The 21,228-nt window shown below is 41.4% G+C and overlaps 1 protein-coding gene across 5 annotated transcripts in view; it reads right to left on the reverse strand.

Annotated features, from left to right (window-relative positions):
* Positions 1 to 21,228, reverse strand: part of LRRFIP1 (LRR binding FLII interacting protein 1) — a 156,391-nt gene that overhangs the window by 89,896 nt on the left and 45,267 nt on the right. For all 5 annotated transcript variants that reach the window (XM_081312984.1, XM_081312983.1, XM_081312982.1 and 2 more), the window contains exon 2: positions 5,423 to 5,509. In XM_081312984.1, the coding sequence (XP_081169110.1) occupies positions 5,423 to 5,509 (87 nt within the window). The remainder of the gene's footprint in view (positions 1 to 5,422; positions 5,510 to 21,228) is intronic.

Genomic DNA, 21,228 nt, shown 5'->3' on the forward strand with positions numbered 1-21,228 from the left:
CCTATTTAACTTATATGCAGAGCACATCATGAGAAAGGCAGGGCTAGATATATCAAAAGTTGGAATTAAGATTGCCGGGAGAAATATCAACAACCTAAGGTACCTTTCGCCTAGTCGCGCAGCAGCAGCCCTGCCTGAGCTTCTCGACATCCTCTCGGGGTTGGTGATTGAGTTCCCCAAACTTATAGTTTTGGGTGACTTCAATCTACCATCCCTGGGAGGATCATCTGAGTTAGCTCGGGAGTTCATGGCTTTCATGACGGCCATGGACCTGACGCCAGTAATTCATGGACCGACTCATGTGGGAGGCCACACCCTTGACTTGGTTTTCTTATCTGGATGGTGGTTAGATGATCTTGGTGGGGGCTCCCCAATTGTTATGCCCCTGTCATGGACCGATCATCATCTCCTCCTCATCGTCTTCCGTTTTGCCACTCCCCGCGGTGGGTGTGTGGAGCCAATTAGATGGTACCGTCCCAGGCGCTTAATGGACCCTGATAGGTTCCAGGCAGCACTGGGGTCCCCACCTGCCTCCGTTGCTCACAACTCGGCGGATGCCTTAGTGGAAGCCTGGGAAAGGGCAGCCATGGAGGCACTTGACCGAGTTGTACCCTTGCGGCCCCGACCCGGTGCAGATCCCAGCGAGCTCCATGGTTTTCCGTGGAGCTTCGGGAGATGAAGCGTCGGAGACGGGGCCGATCCGAATCCGACCGATTGCGACTATGAACCTATATTAGGTCTTATCTCGCAGCGATAAGGGCGGCGAGGTCTAATCACTTCACTACCCTTATCACGTCCGCAGATAACCGCCCAGCCGCCCTGTTTAGGGTGACCCGCTCCCTCCTTAATCAGGAGGTGAGGGAGGAACCCTTGCAGGGTCATGCCGAGGAGTTTAGTCAACATCTGTCGGACAAAATCGCTCAGATTCGGACCGGTCTGGACTCCGACTGGGCAGAGTCTGACGATCAGGACACGGGCGGTCTTGTCGATACTATCTGGGAGGAGTTTGATCCTGTGACTCCGGAGGAAGTGGACAGGATTATGGGGAGGTTGAGCTCCACCACATGTTTATTGGACCCGTGCCCTTCCTGGCTGGTTTATGTGGCTCGGAAGGGGACACGAGGCTGGTTCCAGGCGGTTATATCTGCCTCTTTGAGTGAGGGTAGTTTCCCCGCCATCTTGAAGGAGGCGGTGGTGAGACCTCTCCTCAAGAAGCCTGCCTTGGACCCAGCTGTGTTAAATAACTTTCGTCCGGTCTCCAACCTTCGCTTTCTTGCTAAGGTTGTTGAGAGTGTGGTGGCGCATCAGCTCCCTCTGGTCCTGGATGAAGCGGATTATCTAGACCTGTACCAATAGGGTTTCAGGCCCGGGTACAAATCACTTTCTCTTATCACTTTCACTTTCCCTCTGCACTCCGGAGAAATAAAATAAAATAAAAATAAAATCCAAAAAAAAGGAGAGGAACTCTTAATAGCAATAATAATAAGAAAAAGAGAAAAAATTCCAATATATTGTTTAAATTTTAACAAAGTCTTCGTAATTTATTCTTTTAAAAAGAAAAAACATTTCGGCGCCATTTTTTCTCTTTCTTCAAACTCTAATTTATATATGGGGAAGATTAAAGCACCTCGAGTTAAAGTTCTGAATACTTGCAACTTTACTCCTCCTGGTCAGCTCTGTCTGCTTTAAAAGCAATCATAAATCACTATAATCTGCAGATGTGGATGCAGCACCCCTACGTGGAGCAAAGGCGTCCTGGACTTGGAGAAAGCCTTGGACTCCGTGGGGGCTCTCACCCTCCGACCCCCAGACAATTCTGGGAGGGTTTGGGGAGCTCTACCACTATCCGAGAAAGCCCACCTCCCCCTCTTCTCCCAAAGGGGAAGTTTACGAGCCGCAGAACAGCTGATTGTCACCGTCTCCACGGCTCAAACGAAGCCTCAGGGCGGCCAGAGAAAAGCCGTCATTCGGCACGGCATAGCCACCCGAAGTCCGATCTTGGTTTTCTTAATGTTAAGTTTCAACCCAACTTTTGCATTTTCCCTCTTCAACCGCAACAAGAGGTTCTTTAGTTCTTCTTCATTTTCTGCCATTAGAGTGGTATCATCTGCATATCTTAGGTTGTTGATATTTCTTCCGGCAATCTTAATTCCAACTTTTGATTCATCTAGCCCTGCCTTTCTCATGATGTGCTCTGCATATAAGTTAAATAGGCAGGGTGACAGTATACATCCTTGCCAGACTCCTTTCCCAATTTTGAACCAATGAGTGGTTCCGTGTCCAGTTCTCATTGTTGCTTCTTGACTCGCATATAGGTTTCTCTGGAGACAAATAAGATGGTCTGGTACGTCCATCTCTTTAAGAACTTGTCACAATTTGTTATGATCCACACAATCAAAGGCTTTAGCATAGTCAATGAAGCAGAAGTAGATGTTTTTCTGGAACTCTCCAGCGTTCTCCATGATCCAGCGTATGTTGGCAATTTGATCTCTACTTCCTCTGCCTCTTCGAAATCCTGCCTGTATTTCTGGTAGTTCTCAATCCACATACTGCTGGAGTCTAGCTTGTAGGATTTTAAGCTTAACTACTAGCATGAGAAATGAGTGCAATGGTGCGATAGTTTGAACATTCTTTGGCACTGCCTTTCTTTGGAATTGGAATGTAAACTGATCTTTTCCAATCCTGTGGCCACTGTTGAGTTTTCCAAATTTGCTGGCAAATTGAGTGTAGCACTTTTACTGCATTGTCTTTTAAGATTTTGAATAGCTCAGCTGGAATACTGTCACCTCCACTAGCTTTGTTGTTGCTCAGCTTTTCTAAGGCCCACTTCACTTCACATTCTAGGATGTCTGGCTCGAGGTCAGTGACCACTTCACTGTGTTTATCAGGGACGTTAAGCTCACTTTTGTATAGTACCTCTCTGTAATTTTGCCACCTCTTCTTAATCTCTTCTGCCTCTGTTAGGTCCCTGCCATTTTGGTCCTTTATCATGCCCATTTTTGCATTAAACGTTCCCTTCATCTCTCCAATTTTCTTGAAAAGATCTCTGGTCCTCCGTATTCTATTGTTTTCTTCTATTTCTTTGCACTGTTCATGTAAGAAGGCATTCTTATCTCTTCTCGCTAGTCTCTGGAATTCTGCATTCAATCGGGCGTATCTTTCTTTTTCTCCCTTGCCTTTCACTTCCCTCCTTTCCTCAGCTATTTGCAGAGCTTACTCAGACAGCCATTTTGATTTCTTGCATTTCTTTTTCTTTGGGATGATTTTGGTTGCTACCTGTTCTACAATGTTGCGAACCTCTGTCCCTCCATGGATTACTGCCGTGTTGTGGTGCAGGGCCATCCAAGACAGAAAGGTCATAGCAGAGAGTTCTGACAAAACGTGATCCACTGGAGAAGGAAATGGCAACCCACTCCAGTATCTTTGCCATGAAAACCCCATGGACAGTACCAAAAGGCAAAACGATATGACGCTGGAAGATGAACCCCTCAGGTCGGAAGGTGTCCAATATGCTACTGGGGAAGAGCAGAGGGCTAGTACTAGTAGCCCCAGAAAGAATGAGGCAACTGGGCCAAAGCCGAAAGGACGCTCAACTGTGGATGTGTCTGGTGGTGAAAGGAAAGTCCGATGCTGTAAAGATTTTTTAATATACAGTAGAGGTTACAAATAAGATTTCAGGAATTAGATCTGATAGACAGAGTGCCTGAAGAACTATGGTCAGAGTCCTCAAGTAGGAACAACAAAATGCATTTTATTTCTAAATATGCATGTTTTATTTTTTTCAAAAAAGCAATCACATGTATTTTACAAATGAGCGTGAATATGTTTATATATATATATATATATATTCATATATAAATCAAGAGATAATTTCATAATATCTAGATCCGTACCAATCGGGTTTCAGACCCGGGCATAGCACGGAGACGGCATTGGTCGCACTGGTGAATGATCTCTGGCGGGCCCGAGATAGAGGTTATTCCTCTGTCCTGGTCCTATTAGATCTCTCAGCGGCTTTTGATACCATCGACCACGGTATCTTACTGCGTCGTCTTGAGGGGTTGGGAGTGGGAGGCACCGTTCTGCGGTGGTTCTCCTCCTACCTCTCGGACCGTTCGCAGACGGTGTTGGCAGGAGGGCAGAGGTCAAGCCCTAGGCCTCTTAGTTGTGGAGTTCCTCAGGGATCGGTGCTCTCGCCCCTCCTGTTCAACATCTATATGAAGCCGCTGGGAGAGATCATCCGTGGCTTTGGGGTGAAATATCATCAATATGCTGATGATATTCATCTCCACCCCGAACCAACCCAGTGATGCCCTCGATGTGATGTCCCATTGCCTGGAAGCGGTACAGATTTGGATGGGAGAAAACAGGCTTCGACTCAACCCGGCCAAGACTGAGTGGCTGTACATACCGCCATCTCGTTTAGTCCAAGAGGTTCCATCTTTGACTATAGGAGGAGAGATGTTACCTCCCATTGATAGAGCACGCAATCTGGGCGTCCTCCTAGATTCGCGACTCAGTTTTGAAGATCATATTGGAGTTGTGGCTAGGGGGGCATTTGCACAGATTCGCCTTATATACCAATTGCGCCCCTTTTTGGACCGAGATGCCCTACGTACAGTCACCCACGCACTCGTTACCTCCCATATAGATTACTGTAATGCTCTCTACATGGGGCTGCCCTTGAAGACCACCCGGAGGCTTCAGCTGGTGCAGAGTGCAGCTGCACGGGTTGTGATGGGAGCACCCCGATACTCCCATATTACACCCCTCCTGCGTGAGCTGCATTGGCTACCGGTTGCCCTCCGGGTGAGATTTAAGGTGCTGGTACTTACCTTTAAAGCCCTACATGGCTTAGGCCTGGGATACTTGCAGGACCATCTGCTGCCGGGAACAAATTCCCATCGTCCAGTACGCTCACACAGAGAAGGCCTCCTCAGGGTACCGTCAGCTAGGCAATGTCGGCTGGCGACCCCCAGGGCGAGGGCCTTCTCTGTGGGAGTGCCAGCCCTATGGAATCAGCTCCCCCCTGAGCTTCGGATGGCCCAAAATCTCCAATCCTTTCACCGCGGCCTCAAAACACTCCTTTTCCACCAGGCTGACCTGGACTGACAGGCATTTTAATTAATTATATTTAGAATTTTTAATTTATTTTTAGTTTTTAATTTTAATTTATTGCACAGATGATTTTAATTTTATTTTTATCTTGATTTCTGTACTTATTATATGTTTTGTTGTTAGCCGCCCTGAGTCCTTCGGGAGATAGGGCGGGATATAAATCCCATCAATAAATAAATAAATAATAAATAACATTCTTCCAATAGATACCAAGTATGATACTTACAATAATAATTTGTCTATTTTATCCCAAATATCAAGAAACTCTTGTACTTCAGAATTCATTCAAAAAGCTGTCTCATACCTCCTTTTGCTGCTTCTCAAGTTCTTTCATCCGAATTTCCCGTGCTTCAGCTCGTGCTGCACGCTTTGCCGCAAGTCTTGCTTCACCCTACCAAAGGAAAAAAGTAGCACAAGATTGCAGCAATATCTAAACTGAACTAATTTGAAGGTCCAGGCTCTTATTATCATATTGACTTTACAATTATAAACCTGTACAGTATGTTTAGATGATAGCCAGTGTGATGTAGCTAAGTCCTTGCTGATTGTACCCTCTTTGCTTTTAAACTGCTAGAGGCTGCTGGGAAAAGCTACAAAAACTTCAAGTTAAGGAAAAGTGGGTGGAGGGGTACAGTAGCTAAGTCCTTGCTGATTGGACCCTCTTTGCTTTTAAACTGCTAGAGGCTGCTGGGAAAAGCTACAAAAACTGCAAGTTAAGAAGTGGGTGGAGGGGCACAGTAGCGGCCTGCGCGCCTAACGGCACGCGAATCATATAACAAAATGAAAAATAGTGGTGGTATATTCAGGGCATGAACTCAGCATGTCTGGCTTAGTTCAGTGCAACACTTGTTTTGCAGCTGTCTTTCGCAGCACTCTTTTCAAACTGGGAAACTGTCCTATATGTACACAAATTACTAGTCTACAAGGACAGATTATTCATCTAGGGTCTGTAATCTGCGCTCTTCAGGCAGAAATTAGGTGTTCAGTTCAGCCTTCCTACTCTACTGAGCCTCCACGCTATCAGCCCCCTCTACCACAAAGATCCTGCAGGAGAAGGGCAGTGTGGACAACTGTGGGATCAGGCAGGGTGACAGCTGTGAACCATAAACCCAAAGCTTTAGCTGTGTCCCTGCATAAAAGATACAGTGCCCTTGCTAACCTTAACAGGGACATTAAGGAAACAGGTCAAGGTAATTGTGATAACTCAAATAAGCAGGGGACCATGGTCCAAGATGAACTTGTTTCTGACAGGGAGAAGTGTGAATCAGGTATTACACATCAGTCATGCAAGAAAAGAAAGGTACCCAAAAAGAGAAGCCACCTTCTGGTTGGTGACTCAATTATAAGGGATGTTAATTTAGGAAAGGATACAGAGGTTTCAAAAGAGGTCAGGTGTCTTCCAGGTGCTACTGCCAGTAGGGACAAGAAGCGTATTTTTAAAATAGTCAACAATGCCAGCAAAGACTGTGATGTGGATGCCATTGTACATCTTGGCACTAACGATCTGTCCCAAAATAATCTGTCCCAAAATGATTGGGCAGAATGATTTCCAGAGCTTGGGGCAGGAACTCAGCAGAACAGGCTGTAGGCTCACTTTTTCAGAGGTCTTACCAGTGTATAAGGAGCAAAATGGAAAAGGCCAGCATATAGCAGAATTTAATATGTGGCTAAAGGAGTGGTGTAAAGGAGAAGGCTTTGGTTATATTAGTCACGATGTCTGTAGCTGGTCCAATGAAAAAATGTACAAAAGAGATGGTCTGCATCCATCCAAGAAAGGGACTGAGTTACTTGGCAATAAATTCACAGCTTTTCTGAAGGAATATTTAAACTAAACAACGGGGACAGTGAGTTAATTGATACAGAACATCACTGTCCCCGGCAATCTAAGAAAATAGGAGAACTTAGGCACCACACAAGTTATGTAGCAAGTAAACACAAGGTCAGTCATAAAGGACTCAAATGTCTGTACACCAATGCGCAGAGTATGAACAGTAAGCAGGGTGAACTAGAAATTCAGGTAAATGAGGGCAGATATGATATTGTTGCCATTACAGAAACATGGTGGGACGAAACCCACAAATGGAACACACAGCTAGAGGGATTTAAATTATTTAAAAGAAAAAGACTAAACAAAAGAGGAGGTGGAGTTACTCTCTATATAAGAAATAACTATCTCTACAGAAATAGAGCACAACAATGATGAAAACTGTAAACTTGAATGTATTTGGGTCAATATAAAAGGGGGAAAAATGACATTGCCATAGGTGTATACTATAGGCCGCCCAACCAAACAGAGGAAATAGATGAACTTTTTGCTAGTCAGTTAACTAAGGTATGTAGGAAGCGCATCACAATAGTAATGGGGGACTTTAATTACCCTGATATCAACTGGGAGACAAATTCTGCACCAAGTGGAAGATCTAACAGATTCCTGACAAACCTAGCAGACAACTTTCTCTCCCAAAAAGTAGAGAAGGGAACTAGGGGATTAGCCATATTGGATTTAATTCTCACTAACAGAGATGAAATGATAGAAAGTGTCAAAGCCACAGGAACCTTGGGGGGAAGTGATCATGCAATATTGGAATTCAACATTATGGAAGCACAAGCAATAGAATACAGCCAAACTAGAATCTTGGACTTTAAAAGAGCTAATTTCAATAAACTTAGAGAGACCTTGGGAAGAATTCCATGGATGAGAATCCTAAAGGGGAAAACAACTCAAGAAGCTTGGGAAATTTTGAAAAGTGAGATAATAAAAGCCCAGTCTAGCACAATACCAACAAAGAAGAAAAATAACAGCTTTCAAAAGAAACCAGCATGGCTGCATAAAGAACTCTCTGATAAACTGAAAGATAAAAAGGACAAGTATAAGAAGTGGAAAGAGGGGCACATAACTAAGGCAGAATATCAGCAAACAGCCCGTGCCTGCAAAGGTGAAGTGAGGGAAGCTAAGGCTCAAAATGAACTAAGGCTTGCGACCAAAGTCAAAAATAACAAAAAAACCTTCTTTCAACATATAAGAAACAAGAAAAAAGTTAAGGAAATGATTGGTCCATTAGTGGGGGAAAGTGGCAAGAAGGTGACAAGCAACAGGGAGAAAGCAGAACTATTTAACTCGTTTTTTGCATCTGTCTTTACACAAAGGGAAAAAACAGTCCAACCTACCAAAACCAGTGCCATAAAAAACAGAATAGAAATGCAAGTTAAGATAGGAAAGAAAATGGTATGTGAGCACCTGTCCAGCCTAGATGAGTTCAAATCACCAGGACCAGATGGATTACACCCCAAAGGTCTCAAGGAACTGGCAGACGTGATCTCAGAACCACTGAACTATATTTTTCAAAGATCCTGGAGCACTGGGGAACTACCAGAGGACTGGAAAAGAGCTGATGTAGTTCCTATCTTCAAAAAAGGGAAAAAAATAGATCCAGGAAACTACAGACCAATCAGCCTGACCTCAATACCTGGGAAGATTCTGGAAAAGATAATCAAACAGCAAATCAGCGAACACCTTGATGCGAACAAAATTATCACTAAAAGCCAACATGGGTTTGTCAAAAACAGATTGTGCCAGACAAAACGTATTGCATTCTTTGACCAAGTGACAAAACTAGTGGACCAGAGGAATGCTGTAGATATAATTTACTTGGATTTCAGTAAGGCATTTGATAAAGTAGATCACAACCTACTACTTGATAAGATAGAAAAATGTGGGTTAGATAGCATCACCACCCGATGGATTCGTAGCTGGCTGACAGGCCGTACTCAGCGTGTGGTCCTCAATGGAACTGCATCTACATGGAAGGAAGTGTGTAGTGGGGTGCCCCAGGGCTCTATTCTGGGCCCAGTGCTCTTCAACATCTTCATCAATGATTTGGATGAGGGGATAGATGGGGAAATCATCAAATTTGCAGATGACACCAAGCTGGCAGGAATAGCCAATACTCCAGAAGATAGGCTTAAGATACAGGAGGATCTGGACAGACTTGAACACTGGGCACTATCTAACAAAATGAAATTCAATTGTGAAAAAAGTAATTTTCTGCATTTAGGCAGGAAAAATCAAATGCACAGGTATAGTATAGGTGGTACCTTGCTCAATAGTAGTAACTGTGAGAGGGATCTCAGAGTCCTAGTAATCACTTAAATATGAGCCAGCAGTGTGCTGCAGCTGCCAAAAAAGCCAACACAGTGCTAGGCTGCATTAACAGAGGGATAGAATCAAGATCACGTGAAGTACTAATACCACTTTACAATGCCTTGGTAAGGCCACACCTGGAATACTGCATCCAGTTTTGGTCACCACGATGTAAAAAAGATGTCGAGACTCTAGAAAGAGTACAGAGAAGAGCAACAAAGATGATTGGGGGACTGGAGGCTAAAACATATAGGGAACGGTTGCTGGAATTGGGTATGTGTAGTTTAATGAAGAGAAGGGTGAGGGGTAATATGATAGCAGTGTTCCAATATCTCAGGGGCTGCCACAAAGAAGAGGGAGCCAGGCTGTTCTCCAGAGCACCTGAGAGCAGGACAAGAAGCAATGGATGGAAACTAGTCAAGGAGAGAAGCAACCTAGAACTAAGGAGAAATTTCCTGACAGTTAGAACAATTAATCAGTGGAACAACCTGCCTCCAGAAGTGGTGAATGTTCCAACACTGGAAGTTTTTAACAAGAGACTGGACAGCCATTTGTCTGAAATGGTATAGGGTTTCCTGCCTTAGCAGGGGGTTGGACTAGATGACCTCCATGGTCCCTTCCAACTACTTCTTCTTCTTCTTCTTCTTCTTCTTCTTCTTCTTCTTCTTCTTCTTCTTCTTCTTCTTCTTCTTCTTCTTCTTCTTCTTATTATTATTATTATTATTATTATTATTATTATTATTATTATTATTATTATTATTATTATTATTATTTTTAATGGCTAAGGTACCAGGCTAGAACCCTGAAGACCATGAGTTCTAGTCCCACCTTTGAGAGGAAGCCATCCAGGTGATCTAGGACCAGTCACTGTTTCTCAGCCCTAGGAAGCAACAAGGGTAAACCATTTCTGAAAATCTTGCGAAACTGGAGCCAACACTGACTTGATGGCACAGAAACATACACAAACTATTTTTAGACATACTACATTTGCAATTCCTGAAAACTGCTGTAATGAAAACGATACAATAAGACAAGAGCAGTTATACCCATTTATTCAAGAGAAGGGGAAGAAATTGGAAAATTGAAAGTGTGGAAAAACTCTTGAGATCCTGGCTCAAGTCACTTTCCTCTAGATCCCTGGAACTCCAGCCCCTTTTCAGGCCAGATGTTTATTCAGGTATTCAAGAAGTATCTCACTGAGATAGTAGGGTGTTTTTTTTTCTTTTTAGGTAAATCTCTACCACCTATCTTGGGATGAGAAAAAGGTTCTCCCTATTTACAGTATAATAGGAAACTCTTTTGCTAATAGATAATTGTTTGTTGAATGTGGACAAACTTGATAGTGAATAGCTCTTAAAGAGACTAATCTTCAGTAAGCAGTTTTAAAAACTTTTATAAAATAGAACTTTATTAGCACATAGACATAAAAAAGCCATGAAAAAAGCAATCAAAGATAATGACAGTTTACTCTTTCTGACTATTTATTTTTATTATTTCATTTACTGATTTTTATCCCAAGTTGATTATTTTTATAAATAATTCAAGGTTGTAAACATACCTAATGCTCCTTCTTCATCCTATTTTCCTACAACAATTCAGTGAGATAAGCTGGCTGAGACAGAAACTGATCCAAAGTGACCCAGCTGGCTTAAATGCCTAAAGTGGGACTAGAACTAGTGTCCGTGATTTCTCGCCTGGTATCTTCTTCACATTCAATCTATTCTCTTTTTTCCTTCAATAATATCCATCAATCTGTTTTTCACAGCCAACAATGCAATCTCTTAACTCCCAATTTTATACCTGATTCTTCCCTTCTTTCATGTTGAAAAAAAACATATATTAATTCTTTAAAGACAAACACCATATAATATGCAATACTTGTTTTAGCACCTTTTACAGATATAAATACATCTATGGAATTTAGGAAAGGGATGCGGTGGCTCAGTGGGTTAGGACGCTGAGCTTGTCGATTAGAAGGTCGGCAGTTTGGCGGGTCGAAACCCGAGTGCCGTGTAAAAGAGTGAGCGCCTGTTACTCGTCCCAGCTTCTGCCAACCTAGCAGTTCAAAAGCACATAAAAATGCAAGTAGAAAAATAGGGACCACTACGGTGGGAAGGTAACAGCGTTCCGTGCGCCTTTGGCATCTAGTCATGCCAGCCACATAACCATGGAGACATCCTTGGACAAGCGCTGGCTCTTCGGCTTTGAAACAGAGATGAGCACCAGCCCCTAGAGTTGGAAATGACTAGCATGCATGTGTGGGGGAAACTTTACCTTTACCTTATGGAATTTAGATCAAGTTTTGATTCCATTGAACCTTACAGTATTAAGGAATACAGAAGGACTGGGTAGTTTGTCAACCAGATGAATAGTCTCTATTACCTAGATACTACTTTTACCAAGAATAATTTAATATTAATTGACAATAAGCTAGAGCAGGAATGTCAAACTGCTAGCCCAAGGGCCGGATGCATCACAAAGAAACCATGCCCACCCCATTGCTGGCAATGGGGAAAAAGTCGTGATACGTTGAGCGATGTCACATGACATCGCAAGTTTGACTTGCCTGAGCTAGAGTTTCTCTTCATGTTCTCCATTCAGCAAAGTTAAAAGTTGAAGCAAATGACTCAGTGTAGTGTTATTGAAACATCAGGCAGACTTTAGCTGATTGATAAAGTAGCCATTAAAAGAAGTAGAAAAGGCAGGGCACTGAATTTTTAAAATTATGTAGAAAATTCCAATGCTGGAGGAGTTGAAATGATGTTGTCAAATCTTTCTCTGCATTTATTTCTGCCTATATAAGGAAATGACTAAATATCCAAATATCCAAAAATCTGGGAAAACATCTTAGGAATGGAAGATTACCTCCATTTACCAGACTATATTCCCTATAGCTTTTACTGACCCTGTATGCAGCACTTAAAATTGATCTTAGGAATAGCTAATGTACATTTTGTTATGTTATTTAAACTACCTAGTTTGCTACCATTTAAGCATTCAAAGAAATAGTTTCCATTTATTATATGTGAAAGCATTTTGAAATTTTTCACCTATAGAAAACTAAGTCAAATTTTAGTAACATCCTCCTTTACAAACTGTAATAGGGGCTTTTTCATGTCTTAAAATATTTTTATTTCCTTTCAATATCTCTGGGAAAACAATTCTAGAGAACAGAATGTTTGCTCACTATCTTTACTCTGTTGGATTTCTTTTAACTAACATTAATGGCACTGCAATTTCATGTAGGAGATAATTGACAAAGTTATTTCTTCAGAACAAATCTGATATATTTGTTAACTAAAACTCATTCATAAAGTGTTTACATAACAATAAAATACCAATTTAAAGAACAATTTTCCATCGGTGCCACATCGATAAAGGTACTTATTCCATTTCATTAATATTTAAGAATTAAAAAACATATTACAAACATGTTACACATTTGTACTCAAGCCTTTGTAGACTGAGAATCAGCTGCTTGGAAGGGACATTTTAGTAACATTTGGTTTGAAAGTTGTACTACTTCACCTTCCTAAAGTTAGCATTGATTGACAGGCTACTTATAACTTTCCCCTCTAAATAGTTTAATTGACATTATAATACATTATTTGTACAATAATTTGTACAATACATTATTTATCCTTTATCCTTATATGAAGAACAGCAACTAATCATAACTTGAACTGATCTCTAAGACAAGTAAGCAATTAATCAGAGACTTAAATGAAGAGGAAAGTACTGCGGAATCAAAAAGCTTTGTTAAGTTTTAATACGTTTTGTTAAGTTTTCCTGGTACATTATTCAAATGAGAGAGAAGATGAGCAGCATTTGGGCATCTTACCAGTATTTGGGCATCTAGTCTCAAAAGAATTCAAAAATGAATTGAAAAAACTAATACTCTTCTAAACAAAACAAAGCCAGGAAATAAAACCTTTATAATTCTATATAAAGATTAAAAAAAACTTAATCATTTCATTTTTAGTTTTTCATCTGTTTATTTGAGTTTTAAAGTTTCCCTGTCTAAAAATCATTCTACTTCTGTTGTTGAAGCAGACAAATAAGAAATTAACTGTGCTGCTTCTAAAGATTTCTCTCTTTTTCCTCTTCATTTCTTCTGAAGAAGATAGAGAACTATCCAAAATTTTCAGTTCTCAAGTCTATGAAAAATATTTCCCTTTAGTCTCCCACTCTTACCTTCAAAATCTTCAGTATGAAGTATATTAGGTTTCCCAGAATGCATACTGGAAATATATGCTTCCATTTCCCAGAATGTATACTGGGAAGAGAGGGAAACAAATCATTTAGAACACTACTCCACCCCATCATTAGGATAAGAATGGTGGAGAAACATGCACAACCTGATTTTCCACCTTTCAGAGACACAAATTACAAATATAATTGCAACATGTCAGGATTTTTACCAGCCGAACAGAAAGAGAGAAAAATGCTGCCATCAACGCCCCTAGACAAACTTCATGAGCAAGTCAGGAAAAGGTGACGGTAAAGGTTTCTCTGTCCAGTTGTGTCTGACGCTAGGGTGCCTGCCTTTCTTGGCCGAAGGAGTCAGTGTTGTTCAAAAACATTTTCTGTGATCAAGTGGCCAGCATAGCTATATGCCAAATGTGTACGGAATGCTGTTACCTTCCCACCCAAGTGATACCTATTTATCTATCATGCTTCGAAACGGCTAAGTAGGCAGGAGCTTGGGCAGAAACGAAAGCTCCCCCATTGTGCAGTACTTGGGTCTTGAACCCAGGCTGTCAGCTTTCTAGCTGACAAGCTCAGCATCTTTAACAGCTGAGCCACTGCATCCCTTGGGAGTCAGGAAGTTTCTTAGAAATACAGTAAGATAGCAATTCTCAGCACTAATACAGAATTTTGCTCATAAAGTCTCAATTTCCAACACAATGGTTAAGATATATTCCTCTATTGTTTTAAGTTTTAAAATCAAAGGTCTGTAGTTTAAGACTGCACATGCTGGCAGCTATTACTGTGGATACAATTCCATCTATATTTCCCCAAACTCTACTCATTATTATAGTATATTCTAAGAGACTTAAAAGGACATTTATTACCGGGATCATAAATATTTGGTGTAGACATCAAAGCTATTTATAAGTTAATTTTCATAAGACAGCATTATACAATACATATGCAGGACAGCAATGAAAAATGGAGAGAATAAAGAAAACAGATGAAAAATTGCAGAAATGCAATCATGTAAGGATGGCTGTTTTATCATGTTTATCATTCATTTATATCAGTTAAACTTTTGGGTAATAGTTTCCCAATAATTAATTATTCTCTTTAATTCAACATCCATTTTTAAATCTCCAGAGCAGTTTCTTCTACTTTAGTGACCACAATCTGTTCCAGCAAAATGGTCACTAAGCAAATTGGTAGTAAAGCAAATCACATGAGAAAGAGAAAAAGAGATGCTGCAAAGATTGCTGATTGGTATCATGTTTCCCAAAAATAAGATCTACCTAGACACGAGGCTCACTGTGCCGAAGGGCCCCTGCAGCCAGGCGACACCTGTCACACCTCGCCTTTTGGTAGTAGCTTTTTCCACTTTCTCTGTCAGAATCCACCTCAACCCACATCTTAAGAAAGTAGAATTCTTGGAGACAGTTTCTTCCAAGCAGGAAATTTACTAAGAAATAGGAGATAGCAGGCATAATCAGCGCTCAAAACGGCGTTCCGGCACCTTTTTGTTTGCAAAAAAAAAGCTCCCTCTATTGGCTTTCGAAAGCCTATTGCAGGAGTAGGCAATCTTGGCTCTTTTTTATGACTCGTGGACTTCAACTCCCAGAAATCCTGAGCCAGCCACGCTGAGGGGAAAGAGAAAGGTTTCCAAGCTGAGCCATGCTGGCTCAGGAATTCTGGGAGTTGAAGTCCTTGAGTCATAAAAGAGCCAAGGTTGCGTACCCTGCACTAGAGGAGAACATTAAAATTATTTACAAGGTTACTTCTTTAGGAACTAAATAACAATAGCAATAACAACATTTACTAAAAAGGCTAAAATAATTTTTGGTGGTATTATCCGTACATTAAAATTTTGTTTAGTCACAATCTTTCACTTTTCACATTCTGGACAAGCAGTGGTCATGCATCCTAGCAAAAGATGTTACATATGTGCATAAGCGTAGTCAGTAGCATATGCCTTTTAAAAAATATCAAACATGCAAAGAAACAAAAATAAGTCCAAAATATCTGAATTACATCAACAAATGCCAACTTTGCAACCAATATTTCTCATCCATAACTATGGCACCCTAAGGATACCTGCATACTTCTCTGGGATCAGTAATGCAGCAGGGATTGCTTTTTCCTTCCAGTAACAGATTGCTGGGAAATACCAAACATGGCCTTGAGAATTCCAATGTTTGTTACAAATTTTTCTGGATGTGCTTGGAAAGAGACCTAGAAATGCCAGCACAAATACATCACACTTGCTGAACGTGCACACACAATTAATTACAATCTTCAATTATATGTGATATATCTAAAATGAGATGGGCTGTCTCAACTGCAACTTGCAAACCATTCCATTTTGTGGCAAAACAATCCAGGACAAGCTGAGTAGCACAGCTTAGAGAGGACTCATTAGCACAATTTTTGGGAAGGAAAGAAACAGAAGGACATTTTAACATCTTCCAGTTGATGTGATGTTATGTAACATCTTCTGCGAGTTGAAGTAAACGAGTCATAAAAGATCCAAGGTTGCCCACGGCTGGCCTATTGGCTTTCGAAAGCCAATAGGAATTGCTGCTGAGCGCGCCAAAAGCAACGTTGCACAGGAAAGTTGTCTGCAGCGAAGGCAGGAACTTTGCACCCCTCCCTGCTGCCCAACTACACCACCTCAACTAGAGAGCGGTTGGAGGTCCAGCCGATCTGAATCCGACCGATTGCGACTAAGAACCCATATTAGGTCTTATCTCGCAGCGATGAGAGTGGCGAGGTCTAATTACTTCACTACCCTTATCGCGTCCGCAGATAATCGCCCGGCCGCCCTGTTTAGGGTGACCCGCTCCCTCCTCAATCAGGAGGTGAGTGAGGAACCCTTGCAGGGAGTTTAGTCAACATCTGTTGGATAAAATCACTCGGATTCGGACCGATTTGAACTCCGACTGGGCAGAGTCAGACGATCAGGACACGGGTGATCTTGTCAATGTGATCTGGGAGGAGTTCGATCCTGTAACTCCGGAGGAAGTGGACAGGATTATGGGGAGGCTGAGCTCCACCACATGTTTATTGGACCCGTGCCCTTCCTGGCTGGTTTATGCAGCCCGGGAGGGGACACGAGGCTGGTTCCAGGCGGTTATATCTGCCTCTTTGAGTGAGGGTAGTTTTCCCGCCGCCCTGAAGGAGGCGGTGGTGAGACCTCTCCTCAAGAAGCCTGCCCTGAGGACTTCCGCTGGCGGCGCGGCGCTGAAGACAGCCTCCCCTGGCTGCCCGCGGCTCAGCTGTTTGTTTTTTTTGCCCGAAACAGCGCCGATCAGCTGTTCGGGCGAAATTGAAGCCCCCTCCTCGGGAGAAGAGGAGGGGGTGAGGCCCCAGGTAGGGGTAGAGTTCTCCGAGGCCGCCTGAGCTTTGAGCTTGGGCGGCTGAAGGATCGAACTCCCCCGAAGCCTGGGTTGCTCCCAGCTGGCCGTCGTCTCTGCTCCGAACTTCCTGGAGCAGAGCCAGGCGTCTGCGAACCAGCCCTGCCTGATGAAAGGACTATGATTTAAAGGAGCAGGCAGAGCGGTACAAGAGGAAAAGGTGAAGAGGACTATTTTACTGTACTCTCTAACTTGTTGGACTTTTTAAACTTTAATTGAAAGTGCGTCATAATTGAGGATTAAAAGATGGCGGCTAAACCTCCCTCTAAAACTCTTCGGAGTGGAGGATCCTCGCCGGTGCAACAATCATCACTACAGGCATTGCACCCTCCTGAAGTGCTGACATCGAAGGATTTGCGAGATGCCTTGGATAAACATGCCCAGGTACTTTTGGAATCAATTAATCAATCAATTGCTGATAAATTTGCACAGATGGAGGAGAAATTGGAGAAATTTGAGGAAAGAATGGAAGAGAGGATGGAACAGAAGTACAGCGTGATGAAGGTAGACATTTTGACTTCAGTGCATAAAGTGGCGGAATGTGTGGAAGATTTAGATGAAAAAGTGGATGATTTGGCTCAAAGGAATGCTATACTAGAAGTAAAAGCACGGGAGAATGAAATTGAAAGAGGCAAGTTGGAAAGGGAGTTAAGCCATGCCCAATATTACCAGATGCAGTTTGCTGTCAGAATTAGAGGCTTAAAAGAGAATGTTAAAGAAGATTTAAAGCAGCTGATCTCTGAGGCTCTCGAAGGGGTATTGAACCAGCCAGCATCTGAAATAAGAGCAGCTATGGATAAAGTGTTTCGGGTGAATTCATGGATTGCCAGACAGAGAAAGTTGCCTAGAGATGTGGTGGTTTATTTTGCAAAAAGAGAAATTAGAGATCAAGTTATACAAGCTGCCTATGATGCTAAGGTTGTGATTGCTGAACAAGAAGTCTTGGTTTTAAAAGAAATTCCTCCAAGGATTTTAAGGGGAAGAAAGGACTATACATTTCTTGTGCAAGAGCTCAAGCAAAGAGATATAAGGTTCAGATGGGAGATTCCAGAGGGGCTGATGGTGATGTATGAAGGTAAAAGGTATAGGCTGACTACTGTGAAACAAGCACGTGATTTCTACAATAATGTCTTAAAAGCAACCTCATTAACGCTCCTGGAAGCTGGAAAGGGATCTGGAGAAGAAGAACAACAAGAGGAGGAAACAGAGGAAAATGGTGCTGGAGGAGATCAAGCTACAATCTCTTTGGATGATCCTAGAGAGCAAAGAGTGACGCGTGCTGCTTTAAAACGAGCAAAGAAAATAAAAGAACAAGATCAGCAAAAGTCTTCAGATTCTTCACATCGCATTCATAGCCAAGCTGTGGGAGGAGCACGGCCTAAAGTAACCAGTCCTATCAAAGCTGTGGTCCAAGAGCTTCTCGAGGATATACATGGCAACTAAATTTTTAACCTGGAATGTTAATGGACTAAACTCACCGCAGAAGAGGAAGAAAGTTTTTCAATATTTAAAACAATTTAAGATAGATGTTATATGCCTGCAAGAAACGCATATTAGAGTTTTGGATCAAAAGTATTTATTGAACTCGAGGCTGGGAACGCAATTTGTTGCTTCTGCAGAGAATAAGAAAAATGGAGTGGTTGTTTATGTTAAAAGTGCCTTAACAGCGGACCTAATTGAAGCAGATAAGCATGGAAGATATGTTATGATCGAGCTGTTGTTTGAAGGTAAAAAGACGCTTTTAGTTGGATTATATGCTCCAAATCAACAACAAGCTGACTTTTTTAGTTTACTTCATACAAAGCTTACCCAGTTGGATTATAAATCCCTTATTTTTATGGGGGACTGGAATGGAGTTATGGATGTACAGTTGGATAAGGCTGGAGCCTTTAAACGCATTCCAAGTCACGCTAGACTGCCTAAATCTTTTTTTGAAATGAAGGATGACCTGGAATTGCGAGATATTTGGCGTGAGAGACATTTGCGGGAGAAGGATTATACATTTTATTCTGATAGACACCAATCTTTTTCGAGGATTGATTTTATTTTGTTGACTAATGATCTTCTTTTGAGAACTAAAAAGGTGAAAATCTGCGCAAGAATTATCTCTGATCACAGTCCAGTGTGGTTGGAGATTGATAAGGAAAGAGGAGATAGACGCTCATGGCGCGTAAATGAGAATTTGTTTAGAAATCAGAGAAATGTGGAAGAATGCAAACAGCGGATGAAGGATTTTTTTGAGATGAATATGAATAAGGGTACCTCTATGGATATGGTTTGGGATGCTAGCAAGGCCTATATGAGAGGGGTGTTGATATATATGAATAATAGACATAGACGTGCAGTGGAAACTAGAAGGAAAGAACTGGAGAATGAAATAAAGGAAAAAGAAAAGGCTTTGATTTTGAACCCAGAGGAGGTGAAGATCAAGGAGGCTATTAGACTGTTACGAGGACAATTTGATAAATTAATGGCTGATCAAGTGGCGACCAATCTGCGGTTTGCTAGGCATAATACTTTTTGCAATGCTAATAAGCCAGGCAGATGGTTGGCTTATAGACTGAGGAAAAAACAAAGGGCATCTAATATAGATAAGATTGAGTATAAAGGAAGGGTTGTGTATCAACAGAATCTTATTAAGGATGCCTTTGTGGATTTTTATTCGAAATTATATACTAAAGAGGACATTAATGCAAAAGATATTGATACGTATTTGGAGAAGGCTAGCATCCCGGTTCTTACGCAAGTACAAAAAGAGGGGATTAACCAACTGATTACAGAAGAAGAAATTTTTACAGCTATTAAGGAACTGAAGGTGGATAAAGCACCAGGCACTGATGGCTTGACTGCGGCCTATTATAAAAACTTACAATTAGAGATGATAAAACCGTTAAAGGAACTGTTCCAGACAATCCAGAGGGGGGGAAAGGTGCCCCCGTCTTGGAGAACAGCTTTTATCTCTTTGATTCCGAAGGAAGACCAGGATGCTACTTTAGTTAAAAATTACAGACCGATATCGCTTTTAAATACAGATTATAAGATATTTGCTAAGGTTTTGGCTAATAGACTGATGAGGGTTCTGCAACAGGTGATTCATGGGGACCAAACGGGGTTTATTAGTGGAAGACAAATGAAAACCAATGTGAGACATATAGTTGATGTGTTAGAGTTTTTGGAAAGGCACAACCAGATCTCTGCTGCGCTAATCTTTTTAGATGCTGAAAAGGCTTTTGATCAATTGAACTGGCAATTTTTGTTGAAAGTTTTAGATAAAATGGATTTTGGGGAAAAATTTTTACAACCGATTAGGGCATTATACCAAAAACAAACTGCCCGAATTATAGTTAACAATAGTTTGACAACAGTATGTAATATTGAGAAGGGCACAAGGCAAGGCTGTCCGCTATCGCCCTTGTTATTTATATTAACATTAGAGATACTATTGGTTAAGATTCGGAATTCGGAAAAAATTAAGGGGATACAAGTTGGAGATCAGGAGTACAGATTGAGAGCATTTGCAGATGATCTGGTTGTTACAGTGACCCAGCCAGAGAACTCTGTTGTGGACCTGATGGAGATAATAACACAATATGGGAAGGTTTCTGGATTTAAAGTAAATATACAGAAAACTAAAATTTTGGCTAGAAATATGACAGTTTCGCAGAAGGCTCTCCTAGAAGGATTAACTGGATTTGAGATTGTTAAAAGGGTTAAATATTTGGGGGTGATTTTGTCGCCCTCTAATACAAAGCTATATAAAAATAATTATGAAAAGTTATGGGGGAAAATTCAAAAAGAACTGGAGAGTTGGGAAAAATTGCAATTGTCTTTGTTGGGACGGATTGCAGCAGTGAAAATGAATGTCCTGCCCAAATTTTTATTCTTATTTCAAATGATACCGATTCTTAAGAAAGATTCTAACTTGGAGGAATGGCAGCGTGGTATCAATAAATTTGTGTGGGCAGGGAAAAAGCCACGAGTTAAACTTAAGATTATGCAGGATACTCGTGAGAGAGGTGGCCTTAAAATGCCTAATTTTAAATTATATTATGAAGCTGCTGCACTAGTAGGAATAAGTGATTGGATTAATTTGACACAATCGAGGTTATTAAATCTTGAGGGCCATGATCTGTTGTTTGGCTGGCATGCATATTTGCTGTATGATAAGAAGGTAGATACTGTGTTTAGGATGCATATTTTAAGACAGGCATTGCTGAGAGTTTGGAAGAAGTATAGACATAAGTTAAGCAGCAAGATACCATTGTGGGCAATCCCAAAACACGCAATAGAAAATATACATGCTGGTTTCAAACATGATGAGACTACTTACAAGGAAATTTTAAGTTTGGAAAGGAATATTTGGTG

Source organism: Vipera berus (genome assembly GCF_964194415.1).
Source record: "Vipera berus genome assembly, chromosome: 1".
NCBI classification, from domain to species: Eukaryota; Metazoa; Chordata; class Lepidosauria; order Squamata; family Viperidae; genus Vipera; species Vipera berus.